The following is a 13,385-nucleotide window of genomic DNA, read 5'->3' as shown; positions in this document are numbered from 1 at the left end:
ATACGAATAACGCTACCAACTTTCTCTTTCGAACGACAACATACCCTCCATGTCAAAATTCTAGCTTCTGCAGAAAGATCTGCCAGACTCCAAGGAATTTCTGCCTGAAAAACATCGAGAGCAAGCAGACTGCAAGTTTCCAATGTAAATATGTTTAACAATTTCATGAGCCTCTGGAATCTCGATGGTGAAAAGTGAATCCCAAGGTTTGGCACTTGAATTGAGATGCGCATTGACGGGTAACTAGGGTGGGGCACTTTGATCTTCAATTCAAAGATGCATAGGTATGATTAGCAACAATCTAATAATAATGAACCAGAGTAAAACTTGTACACCAAACAATATAAAAATTAACAAGCAGGAGAGAAATATGGCAAATTACTTGATCAACAAGTACAGCCATTCCACACCTATCTATGAGAGAATAGCAATTCTCAACATTGTCTGGGGTAGGAGATAAAAGTGGGTGATTATCATAATCTGCTACATCCAAACTGCAACTTTGACAGTCAGAACCACAATCCATAAAACAGGCAGCAATATCTCTTCCAGTTATAAAAAACTGAGAATATATGTTCTGCCTCTGTTCGTCGTGCTGACCATCCTGCAACAATTAACTTATCATTTCAGGTAATGTAAATCAATCAGGCACAATTTGGAAATGTAATTAGAAAAAAAGGCATACCTTGGTGTGCAGCGTGAAATGACCAAAATCCAAAAGAAAATGGCTATCACATTTGGAAAAGCCACAAGTTTTTATAGGAACTCTTACTTTTGGAGCATCTAAGTCAATATCAAGAGCAAATCTGAAACAGGATCAGTAAACATAAGAGCAATGTAGAAAAAAACTCAGTTGCTTTACTCTATACAGAGTATTAAAAAAATAGCATAGAAAAGCAATGATATTTAGCATATAAAGCTGAACAAAAAGAGGTATATATTACTAAGTGAAATAAGAATTAAGCGATAATGTATATTAACCTGCTTTGTTCTTCTAATACCATTTGAAATTGCTCCTGTGCTCTACGAGTTACTTGCTCGATTTTCATCTGCTCATAGAAATGAAAGATAAAAGATTAGTGAACGAGTATAATGTTGTATTAAATACATCACATTAAAAAAGACTAACAATGACAATATCATTACCTGCAAAGCAGTTGCAGTTTCCAACGTGACAGTAGGACTAACTGCATTACTCCTTTTCACAAATTCTAAAAATCGATGAAAGCTTTCCATCAAAACCTGCAACGAGAAAAGATTCAGGAAGCTCCATGTAAAAAGAATGGTGAACAAAAGAAAGAGGGAAAGAATACAAAGAAAATCAAAACTGAGCCTTAGGGATCCATACACGTAACCACTTCAAGATGATAGTAATTTGAACTAGGTTTCTCTCTCTCTCTTCTTGTCTTTTTCTTCTTCTTTTTTTTTTTTTTTTTTTTTTGATAAAGAGACGATTGTATTAAGAGAGGAAAACAAGGAAGTTGGTCAAGAAGACCAACGCAAAATACAAAGAACAAACAAACGCTTGGGGATTTCTCTCTGTCTGTCTCTGTCTGTCTCTGTCTCTGTCTCCGTCTCTCTGTCTCTGTCTCTCTCCGTCTCCGTCTCCGTCTCTCCGTCTCCGTCTCGGTCTCTCTCTCTCTCTCTCTCTCTCTCTCTCTCTCTCTCTCTCTCTCTCTCTCTCTATATATATATATATACATACATACATACATACATACATATATGTGTTTGTGCGTGTATATATATTCAAAGATTGGACAATGACCGTGACGTGGCAGGGAGAAATTGTAGCTGACAGCCTCCAGTCAACATTCTCTCCAACTGGAGAGTGTACAAAGCTAGCGGCTAGTGCATTCACCTTCTTCTCGCTACAGACACTCTGCCAAAAGAAAAAAGGATGGGAAGAAAAGATGAGTAACTTAAAAACAAGATGCAGCGGCGCAACATAGCATCATTTTGATTCCGTGTCAGATTAATATCAGAAATTCACAGTAAGAACAGTAGAGAGAGGGGAGGGCGGAGATTAAGTACTGTTAAAAAAAAATTAAAACCACTCCAAATTATAGAAATTCACTAAATTCAGAAAATATTGACATCAAAACAGTTACAATTCACATTAACATTCTCCCCTAGCCAACTTAAAACCTGTTACTGCTAAATCAAATTCTGACATTTATATGGAAACAAACCTGGGCAAGTGAGCCTTCAGGCGCAGACAAACCATAGAATTTCAAGGAAACATCACAGTAGGTACTTCGATGTTTAAATTTGGTTGAGACTTGAAGTTGCTCAAATCTACAACACACAACCTCTGTTTGATTTATATCAATGATCCTAGCAGCTGCTTGACCAACAGACACAGTTACCAAAAACAGGATCATATTCTGCATGTCTTTTCCTGAATGTGCTGTCACTGCTTCATCTGGCTGATAACTCAATAACTTATTGATTGCCTGCCATTCCTCTTTAGTCAGTCTTTCTTCTGTTAACTGTGATCCCTCAGAAGCATCCACAATGGCAGAATCTTCAGCAGGTGTATGCCTGAGGGAAAAAAAAGTGGCACTACACAAATTGGAAGGTGTACATACATAAAACTACAGGCAGAGCTTTCACAAAAATAGAGGTCAAAATAATTTAAGCACAGCACGTGACCCAGAAACAAAAAATCACAGAACACAGAAATTGCAATGGAGCAGTTCGGAGTCCTGACTAACCACATAAATGAAAACCAGCTTTTCTTCTGGAATGACCTCTGTTCAGCTGCTTCCTTAGATTTAACAGATTCTACCTTTGCATGTGCAAGTAACCTAAAGGATACATGCACAACATCAAATGAGCACAATATCATATATTGAATGTACCTTTATAGTATTTATTAACGAAGAAGTGTTACAAGAACAGGGTAAGCGGTCTCTTCAGCAAGCAAGCCCAGAAAATAAATACCCCAAATATGTAGACATGCTAAAATTTTATATAAATCCTTAGGAATTCTTCTTGTGCCTCTTTAGCACACCCTCCATGGAAAGTAAAGTTGTTTAAATTGCACATTCTATGGTCAAGTAAAGTACTTCAGCATAAGATAAAGGAGAAGCAAGATTCACAAATATTGGAATACATAAAAAAGCGCAAGACAAAATTCAAACCTACACTGACATTCAATGGTAACATTTGGATTAAAGGAAAAATTCAATATCTTCTCGAGTTTAACTAATTTAAAGTGACAAATATAAGTAATTCCTCACGGATTCCAAGACTAAATTCCAAGTTTAATTGAACATAATAATCTTATTGTTTTGGCATTTTATTCCAACAATTTAAGGGAATGAAAGCTAATCAACAAACAACAACAACAACAACAAAGCCTTTTCCCACTAAGTGGGGTCGGCTATATGAATCCTAGAACGCCATTGCGCTCGGTTTTGTGTCATGTCCTCCGTTAGATCCAAGTACTCTAAGCCTTTTCTTAGAGTCTCTTCCAAAATTTTCCTAGGTCTTCCTCTACCCCTTCGGCCCTGAACCTCTGTCCCGTAGTCACATCTTCGAACCGGAGCGTCAGTCGGCCTTCTTTGCACATGTCCAAATCACCGGAACCGATTTTCTCTCATCTTTCCTTCAATTTCGGCTACTCCTACTTTACCTCGGATATCCTCATTCTCAATCTTATCCTTTCTCGTGTGCCCACACATCCCACGAAGCATCCTCATCTCTGCTACACCCATTTTGTGTACGTGTTGATGTTTCACCGCCCAACATTCTGTGCCATACAACATCGCTGGCCTTATTGCCGTCTTATAAAATTTTCCCCTGAGCTTCAGTGGCCTACGACGGTCACACAACAATGCTGGATGCACTCTTACACTTCATCCATCCAGCTCGTATTCTATGGTTGAGATCTCCATCTAATTCTCCGTTCTCTTGTAAGATAGATCCTAGGTAGCGAAAACGGTCGCTTTTTGTGATCTTCGCTAAATTGCTCCGGTCATTAGTGTGGATAAGAATATAAATGGATAGAGATAGGAAAGCAAACACAAGATGTACGTGGTTCACCCAGATTGGCTACGTCCACGGAATAGAAGAGTTCTCATTAATTGTGAAGGGTTTACACAAGTACATAGGTTCAAGCTCTCCTTTAGTGAGTACAAGTGAATGATTTAGTACAAATGACATTAAAGTACAAATGACATTAGGAAATATTGTGGGAGAATGATCTCGTAATCACGAAACTTCTAAGTATCGGAGTGTGGTATCATCTTGACTTGCCTTATCTGTCTCATAGGTAGATGTAGCAGCTTCTCTGGAAGTACTCTTCCTCCATCCAGGGGTGGTATCTTTAACTGGTGGAGATGCACAAGGTAATGTATCAATTTCACTTGAAGCTTACTTGTAGTTTCAGGCTTGGTCAAGCGCGATACAAACCATGTAGTAGGAGTCCCCCAAGTCGCCGAGCTAGGGGATTTGCTGAAAGAGGTGACAGACAAGGTAAGCAATCAGAGCTCCGGCTGATTGTTCACCTTCTCCCCATCTTGCAGCAGCATGAAGGATAAAGAGAAAAAAAATGAGAAGAGATGATATGGGATACTTTTGCTTTTGAAGAAGTAACTTTCCACAGGCTTATTCTTGAACTGAGCTGGAGGGTTTTCTGGTTTCCTCCAGAGTATAAGGCCGACTGAAGAATTTGAGGGTCAAAACAAGTCCATCAAATCTAGAGTACGTTCGACCCTGCTGATATGGGATACTTTTGCTTTTGACAGAGTAATGGATGGATCGGCACGTGTGCTGTTACGCTTGTCTCCACATGCTTCCTTGTATCCTTCGCACTTGCCCTATCTGTTCCTCAAGCAGATGCGGTATCTTCCCTGGCAACATAAGATGTTGAAGATGAGTACTCGAGAGCAATGCCAGGTAAGTAATCAGGTAAGGGGTTCCAGGCTGTCAGTTCCTGGCTGGGAGCTTGATTTCAAGTGCTGACTGATTGCTCTCTTTCTCCTTGTCTTGCAGGTAAAAACAAGGCCAAAGGAAAAGACAGGGAAAAAGCATGATATGGGATACTCTTGCTTTTAACCCTGATGATATGAGATATTCTTGCTCTAGTATAGCTTGTTTGCAAAGGTATTATCGGGGGGAAAGAAAGCTGAATATTTCGAAAGGCTTCGTTGGGAGTGCCCTCTCAGATATGAGGAAGGGTTGAGCATTTTTGCAGGTCTGCCTGTCCGTTGGGGATGGAGGTCGACATATATAGGAGTCTCCCTAACAACAAGTAGTAATGCTATTCCTTTACCCTGCTTGGTCATAGCACGGTAGTGGGAGCTGCCAGCTTCACATGTTTTAACTCTGTCAGAGCACTTTGAAAAAGTGGTATGTGGTATCTGGCTCTCGAGATTCGGAGAACGATGCTTCTTCGATTTTTGAGAAAGCAATCATGGTGGGGGTCTGGCTCTCGAGATTCGGGGAGCAGTGTCTCTTCGATTTTTGAGAAAGTAATCATGTTGGGAGTCTGGCTCTCGAGATTCGGAAGGCGGTGCCTCTTTGATTTTGGAGTAAGCAATCTTGTTGGGAGTGTTTTCTCGGATGTGAGTAAAGGTTGGGCATGTTTGCTAGTCTACCTTGCCACGAAGCACGGAGGTTGACACACAGGGACTTTCCAATTATCCAGCAGTGGTACTGTTCCTTTACCCTTGTGGGTAATAATATGGTAGCTAGACCTTCAAAATTTATGTGTCTAAACTTTGTTAGTGCTGTTTCTTTGCTATTCTTTTACCTTTCTTGGTCAGAGCGATGTAGTGGGAGCTGCAAGCTTCACGTGCTCAACTTTGGCAGAGACTTTGACAAAGTTATCTGTGGTACCCATGAGCTATTGTTGCGTGTGGGAAGTGGGTGATTGAACAGTAAGATTCATGTGCTTTCTACTTCACCAAAAGTCTTCGACAGAATGCCCATAATTTCCGCAAAGCTAAGTGTGCGTGTGACAGGTGCTGACAAGGCTAGAAAAGAAGGTGCCTCTTCGATTTCTGAGATCGGCCCTCGTGGTCTCTGAGCAGCCCAGCTTTTGAGAAAGCGAGCGCCTCTTCGATTGATTCGGAGAACGATGCCTCTTCGATTTTTAAGAAAGCAATCATGCTGGGGGTCTGGCTCTCGAGATTCGGGGAGCAGTGTCTCTTCGATTTTTGAGAAAGTAATCATGTTGGGAGTCTGGCTCTCGAGATTCGGAGGGCGGTGCCTCTTCGATTTTTGGAGCAAGCAATCTTGTTGGGAGTGTTTTCTCGAATGTGAGTAAAGGTTGGGCATGTTTGCTAATCTACCTTGCCACGAAGCACAGAGGTTGACACACAGGGACTTTCCAATTATCCAGCAATGGTACTGTTCCTTTACCCTCTCTTCGATTTTTGAGAAAGTAGTCATGTTGGGAGTCTGGCTCTCGAGATTCGGAGGACGGTGCCTCTTCGATTTTGGAGCAAGCAATCTTATTGGGAGTGTTTTCTCGAATGTGAGTAAAGGTTGGGCATGTTTGCTAGTCTACCTTGCCACGAGGCACAGAGGTTGACACACAGGGACTTTCCAATTATCCAACAGTGGTACTGTTCCTTTACCCTTGTGGGTAATAATATGGTAGCTAGACCTTCAAAATTTATGGGTCTAAACTTTGTTAGTGCTGTTTCTTTGCTATTCTTTTACCCTTCTTGGTCAGAGCGATGTAGTGGGAGCTGCAAGCTTCACGTGCTCAACTTTGGCAGAGAACTTTGGCAAAGTTATCTGTGGTACCCATGAGCTATTGCTGCGTGTGGGAAGTGGGTGATTGGACAGTAAGATTCATGTGTTTTCTACTTCCCCAGAAGTCTTCGACAGAATACCCATAATTTCCGCAAAGCTGAGTGTGCGTGTGACAGGTGCTGACAAGGCTGGAAAAGTAGGTGCCTCTTCGATTTCTGAGATCGGCCCTCGTGGTCTCTGAGGAGCCCAGCTTTTGAGGAAGCGAGCGCCTCTTCGATTTCTAAGATCGGCTTTCGTGGTCTTTGAGCAGCCCAACTTTTGAGAAAGCAAACACCTCTTCGATTTATGAGATCAACCCTCGTGGTCTCTAAGCAGCCCAGCTTTTGAGAAAGCAAACGCCTTTTCGATTTCTGAGTAGGCGCCTCTTCGATGTCTGAAGCTCCGTCGAGTGCAGCTTTTTATAGGGGCTGGCATTAAGTTCCAAAGCACACTTGAATCTCCACCAGTAGAAGCTCCATTCTTGCACTTCTAAGATCTTGATTTGTCCGACCTCTTCTCTCTTCAATACCTTTGAAAATGTCTGGCCCCTCCGACCGTCGTTTTGACTTGAACCTTGTTGAAGAGGTAGCCCCGCCTTCTCCAGACAACATATGGCGCCCATCCTTCGTCTCCCCTACTGGTCCTCTTACCGTTGGGGATTCCGTGATGAAGAATGATATGACCGCTGCGGTGGTGGCCAGGAACCTTCTCACTCCCAAAGATAACAGACTACTTTCCAAACGGTCTGATGAGTTAGCTGTTAAGGATTCACTGGCTCTCAGTGTTCAGTGTGCAGGTTCTGTGTCTAATATGGCCCAACGCCTATTTGCTCGAACCCGCCAAGTTGAATCATTGGCGGCCGAAGTGATGAGTCTCAAACAGGAGATTAGAGGGCTCAAGCATGAGAATAAACAGTTGCACCGGCTCGCACATGACTATGCTACAAACATGAAGAGGAAGCTTGACCAGATGAAGGAAACTGATGGTCAGGTTTTACTTGATCATCAGAGATTTGTGGGTTTGTTCCAAAGGCATTTATTGCCTTCGTCTTCTGGGGCTGTACCGCGTAATGAAGCTCCAAATGATCAACCTCTGATGCCTCCTCCTTCTAGGGTTCTGTCCAGTACTGAGGCTCCGAATGATCCCCCTCCGATGCCTTCTCTTTCTGGGGCTCTACCGACTGCTGAGACTTCTCCTAAGCAACCTTTGTGAAGGCTCCATCTTGTTTGTTTATTTTGACTCATGTATATGTACATATTTGTAGCTTATCGGGGATATCAATAAATAAGTTTTCCTTCATTTCAACGTATTGTGTTAAATACACCAAAGCCTTCTTCGCTAAGTTCTTTGAATTTTCTTTTGTTGAAGCTTGTATGTTGAAGCTTTCTGAGTGGAGCATGTAGGTTGGGGTAGTGTTCCCTTAATTTCCCGAGTGAGGAAAACTTCTCGGTTGGAGACTTGGAAAATCCAAGTCACTGAGTGGGATCGGCTATATGAATCTTAGAACGCCATTGTGCTCGGTCCTGTGTCATGTCCTTCGTTAGATCCAAGTACTCTAAGTCTTTTCTTAGAGTCTCTTCCAAAGTTTTCCTAGGTCTTCCTCTACCCCTTCGGCCCTGAACCTCTGTCCCATAGTCGCATCTTCTAATCGGAGCGTCAGTAGGCCTTCTTTGCACATGTCCAAACCACCGTAACCGATTTTCTCTCATCTTTCCTTCAATTTCGGCTACTCCTACTTTACCCCGGATATCCTCATTCCTAATCTTATCCTTTCTCGTGTGCCCACACATCCAACGAAGCATCCTCATCTCCGCTACACCCATTTTGTGTACGTGTTGATGCTTCACCGCCCAACATTCTGTGCCATACAGCATCGCCGGCCTTATTGCCGTCCTATAAAATTTTCCCTTGAGCTTCAGTGGCATACGGCGATCACACAACACGCCAGATGCACTCTTCCACTTCATCCATCCAGCTTGTATTCTATGGTTGAGATCTCCATCTAATTCTCCGTTCTTTTGCAAGATAGATCCTAGGTAACGAAAACGGTCGCTCTTTGGTATTTCTTGATCTCCGATCCTCACCCCTAACTCGTTTTGGCCTCCATCTGCACTGAACTTGCACTCCATATATTCTGTCTTTGATCGGCTTAGACGAAGACCTTTAGATTCCAACACTTCTCTCCAAAGGTTAAGCTTTGCATTTACCCCTTCCTGAGTTTCATCTATCAACACTATATCGTCTGCGAAAAGCATACACCAAGGAATATCATCTTGAATATGTCCTGTTAACTCATCCATTACCAACGCAAAAAGGTAAGGACTTAAGGATGAGCCTTGATGTAATCCTACAGTTATGGGAAAGCTTTCGGTTTGTCCTTCATGAGTTCTTACGGCAGTCTTTGCTCCTTCATACATATCCTTTATAGCTTGGATATATGCTACTCGTACTCCTTTCTTCTCTAAGATCCTCCAAAGAATGTCTCTTGGGACCCTATCATACGCTTTTTCCAAATCTATAAAGACCATGTGTAAATCCTTTTTCCCATCTCTATATCTTTCCATCAATCTTCGTAAGAGATAGATTGCCTCCAAAGAATGAAAGCTAATCACTTTGCAAATTTCATATGAAACATATCAAATGGGTTTAAATTGCTAATCCATACACTTAACATAAATAATAGAATCCAAATCCAATCCAAATTTAACTATGGTTCCTTTGAACCCGAAATAACAACTATGAGGTGTAAGGCCAAGGTTAATATGGAATTTATGCATTCCCTAAAATCTACAATCAATTTTAATAAATAGCAATGAAGTCAAAAGGTCAATAAAACATTTACCTCCACAAAAGAATTACTTTAGAATCCAGATCTTTCTCAATTTCTCTAATTTTTGCATTATTAACGTTTGATGAGTGTTGCAGTGAACCAGCATACAACTGAATGTAACGGCGGCGAAGCTGACAAAGATCTCGAATGCGGTCCCAAGAGAATCGGTAACTGATTCAGGAAAACAAGTGTGAAGTCAGAACCAACATGGGAAATTCATAAAAGTATACATCCCAAAAGAATGTTGTGAGAAGTTTCACCAAATATTTGAAAAGTTAAATACCACCCTCAACTCAATTCCAGTATTTTTTGTTTATAAAATTTAAAGGCATATTGTAAAAATGAGAAGCTGACAAAAAACCCTTGAATTAAGACAATCTACCAGGCCGTAAACAGGCTACAAACAGACCATAAAAGAGTATATAGATACATTTTCTCTATCAATATATATATTACCACATTTTCTTCTGCTGCAGGGTTGCTTGAGCAGCATAGCGCCACCACAAATATGGACCCTCGGAAACTGGCACCAAAGGTCTCAGATGGGAAACATCAACATAAGTCTTGTATCTTGAAACAACTTCTAATAGTTTTATCCAATCATAATATTGGGCCTGAAAAAAAAACCAGTAGAAATGAGTCATAGCACTCCAGCTGCACACCAAGAAAGTACAAAAAAGAACAAATTTTATGGGTTGCAGAAAAGAGAAAACTAACACCTCTAACTTTCCTCCGAGAGCTGAGAAAAGCAATTTTACTCGATACTTACATATTAGAAGAAAACATTGAGAGAGGAAGAAGCGAGGGCGCGAGGAATACAGGGGTTACTACAACATGAAAGAGATCCTCCAACGAAATCTTATTGCATTTTCTTAACTCCCACCATGAATTAAAAATATAAATATAAATATTTGTTTCCCAATGGCAGAACAGGAGAGAGGGTGAATAAAATAATACCGGAAAATAAGACATTTTAAAGGGAAAAACATTGTGCACCTCAGTTATTGTCAAAGAAACATCACTCAGCACAAGGGAAGCCTTCTCAAACGGAACCTCTGGATCATTTCTGTCTTGATTTCCAATGCGGTGATATTTTAAAACTCCATTTATAGGTGACACCAAATACTTGCGATTCACAGCCCACTTAGACACCATTCCACTGTCATCAGCAGGTTCATCTATACCATCTTCAAAGATCTAGTACATATTGATACAAAGAAAAGTTAGCAGAACTTTTAGGCAGTATATAGATTTGGTTAGGCGAGACAACATTACCAAAAGTAGATGCTTTAATATAGCAGAGTACAGGGGCTAGTAATACAGCAGCATAAGAACAAACCTGAATCCATTCCTCAGGAGTGAGATCTTCCCATCCCTTATCTATCTTCCAAGGAACACTATCAGAATCATGATACATAGCAAGTCTCTCAAGTTGCAAGGACTGTCACAAGGAGATTGTTTGTATTCAACATAAGATTATCAAATTTACATGTAAAAGCATAAAACATACAAATAAATACGAAAACCACAAAACACAGGACATTGTTACAATTATGAAAGCAATTCTACAAAGTAGGGCATCGTTGTCTAAGCCTTTCAAGGATGTTCAATACAGTGTGATTCGTCTTCATTGATCTATTATTTGTGCAAAAGTGTCATTGCGGATTTTTGGTTTATTTAGTTGGCCTGTGTATGCGGACTTGCTTGTTTTGTTAGATGGCTTAGCATTGACAAAGATCAAAGCAGTCCAGAAAATTAAAATGATAGTGCTCAACAGATGAGCATTCTCGTAAAAACCAGGATCCTAAATAATAAAAGACACGGCTAACCTTCTGCAACTTATCAAGCGCACCACTGGTATCGAATGTTTCATTCCCTTGCTCATCCATTGTAACAGCAGCCAGCTTGGCTAAAGTAACACCCGAACAAAATGGATGTCCTGGATTGCTAGAAAACAATAGGAGGGCACACATTTTAACATCTGGAGAGCAAAAAAGTAGAAATAAACTGGGTACAGAACAAATAGAAGATTTCAAACTTCAAAAGAAGCTAAGGAAGTTACCAACCTGCTTGAATCCTCATATCTAACATGTACGTTGCTAATTGATATCTTCAGATTTCCGATAAGAGTAGCAATGAGGGAACCTAGCCATGAATTCCCAGGAGGTGGCTGCAAAATAGTCAGCTGTCAACTGAACTGCTAAATTTTGTATCAAAGAATGGGAATGAAATACACTGTCTATTCACTTAATAAACAATGAGGGGGTGCTAATTCAATCCAGTTTGTATGTAAGCGGGTGTTAGTACAAAAAAACTACTTTGATTTTATGCAAAGTGTTACAAGAACTTCCCGCATAAAGCCTTCAGTTTTTGAGTTAGATGCTTATTTGTAACATATTTAACAAATTCATCATGTCAAACATATGTGAATTTCCTAGCAAGCACCACCTGATTTCCTTCCCATCTCTACTTTCATGGGAGATATCTATTTCATAGATTTCAACATTACCCAACTCCATAAACATATATCTCAACCAAAAAAAGCCAATCAACATAACTTTCACCAATCTTTTGGCTATGAAAAGGGAAAAACAAATCAAAAGTGCATGCCATCAAGATTGATCTTGTTTGTGGATTTGCAAAAAGCCTATTATGAGCTACGTGGCCTCACTAAAAATTCCATGAGTCAAAAAAAGGCCATGTTTTGTGTTTCATGTAGGAAAAATGAAAAAAGCCAGATCCAAGTAATATGTGGCAAAAAGCCTATTATAAGTAAGGCATAATGTACTAGGACAGCTGCTAAAAAAGAGTTAAGGATGCATAACAAGTTTAACCAAAAATAGATGCCTAATATAGTAATGTAATATTTATAAAATTAAGTATCATACACTTCCTAGCTTTGACTTCGACATTGCTTCAAGAATTACTGCCTCTGTTTCCTGCACGCAATATATGAAAAAATTTCTAAATATTTGACCAGAAAGTACATTTGAAAATTTTTCCTCTGCAAAAATAAAAATCTATCTATAAATAATATTTAAGAAACAAATTTGCATACCCTAACCAATGAACATTAACAGCACAACTAAATTTCAATGTAAATGTATAAGAAAACCCGCTAGGCAGGACATAGGTATGCATTTTTCTTTTTCAATCATTATTTTCTCAATCAGTTGATTATTTTTTTCTTCACCTAGTGTGTTCTTTTACCTTTTAGGTTAACTAGTCAATAGTCGGTCACAGGTCTATACTATACAGTCAATTGTCAAAGATCTTCCAATTCTAATCCTCACAATAAACCTTCTCCTTTACTACTTTTACCCATTTTTTTATAGGAAACACACATCCCACTTCTGAAAGAACTACTACCGGTGGGACGAAAAATATGTCCATCAAAACCATACTAGCAGCCTCAATCAAAAATAGATAGAGCATACATCGACAACACTGAGTTTTACCTCAATCTGTTGAAGTTTGGATTCAAATAGTTTTTCCCTGTCCTCCTACACAACAAAATTAGTAACAATCAATTATTTAATGATGATAGTAATGTAAAACAAGGTAATCTTAATACATAAGAAAATACACCTCCAGCAGTATGCAATTGAAATAAAAGTTTTTCCACTATAAGGACATCACCGTACCTTGAGAGTCTGACCATCAGTAAGTGGATAAGCAAGAATGAATACACGGTCAATGAGAACAATGACAGGTTCTTTGCCTAAACTTTTCCAGGGAACCTACAAGGAAAGACGACATTAAGAACATCGAAAAGAAAAGTGGACATAACTATCAGCAGTAATTA

General features: G+C 40.0%; 1 protein-coding gene across 4 annotated transcripts in view; it reads right to left on the bottom strand.

Moving 5' to 3' along the window:
• LOC103405321 (uncharacterized) overlaps positions 1-13,385 on the bottom strand; it is a 45,552-nt gene that overhangs the window by 30,265 nt on the left and 1,902 nt on the right. For 3 of the 4 annotated variants that reach the window (XM_029095841.2, XM_029095843.2, XM_029095842.2), the window contains exons 4-20: positions 13,225-13,320; positions 13,039-13,083; positions 12,469-12,519; positions 11,647-11,750; positions 11,410-11,527; positions 10,920-11,021; positions 10,577-10,777; positions 10,037-10,194; positions 9,593-9,751; positions 2,718-2,810; positions 2,193-2,544; positions 1,769-1,882; positions 1,147-1,242; positions 982-1,049; positions 686-806; positions 383-604; positions 45-263 (exon numbers count right to left, since the gene is read on the bottom strand). In XM_029095841.2, the coding sequence (XP_028951674.1) occupies positions 45-263; positions 383-604; positions 686-806; positions 982-1,049; positions 1,147-1,242; positions 1,769-1,882; positions 2,193-2,544; positions 2,718-2,810; positions 9,593-9,751; positions 10,037-10,194; positions 10,577-10,777; positions 10,920-11,021; positions 11,410-11,527; positions 11,647-11,750; positions 12,469-12,519; positions 13,039-13,083; positions 13,225-13,320 (2,319 nt within the window). The remainder of the gene's footprint in view (positions 1-44; positions 264-382; positions 605-685; positions 807-981; positions 1,050-1,146; positions 1,243-1,768; positions 1,883-2,192; positions 2,545-2,717; positions 2,811-9,592; positions 9,752-10,036; positions 10,195-10,576; positions 10,778-10,919; positions 11,022-11,409; positions 11,528-11,646; positions 11,751-12,468; positions 12,520-13,038; positions 13,084-13,224; positions 13,321-13,385) is intronic. The other variant, XM_070815542.1, reaches the window with a different exon arrangement.

The sequence above is a fragment of the Malus domestica genome, chromosome 16 (assembly GCF_042453785.1).
Source record: "Malus domestica chromosome 16, GDT2T_hap1".
NCBI classification, from domain to species: domain Eukaryota; kingdom Viridiplantae; phylum Streptophyta; class Magnoliopsida; order Rosales; family Rosaceae; genus Malus; species Malus domestica.
Note: the sequence above shows the minus strand (reverse complement) of the source record. Positions and strands in the feature narration are given on the sequence as shown.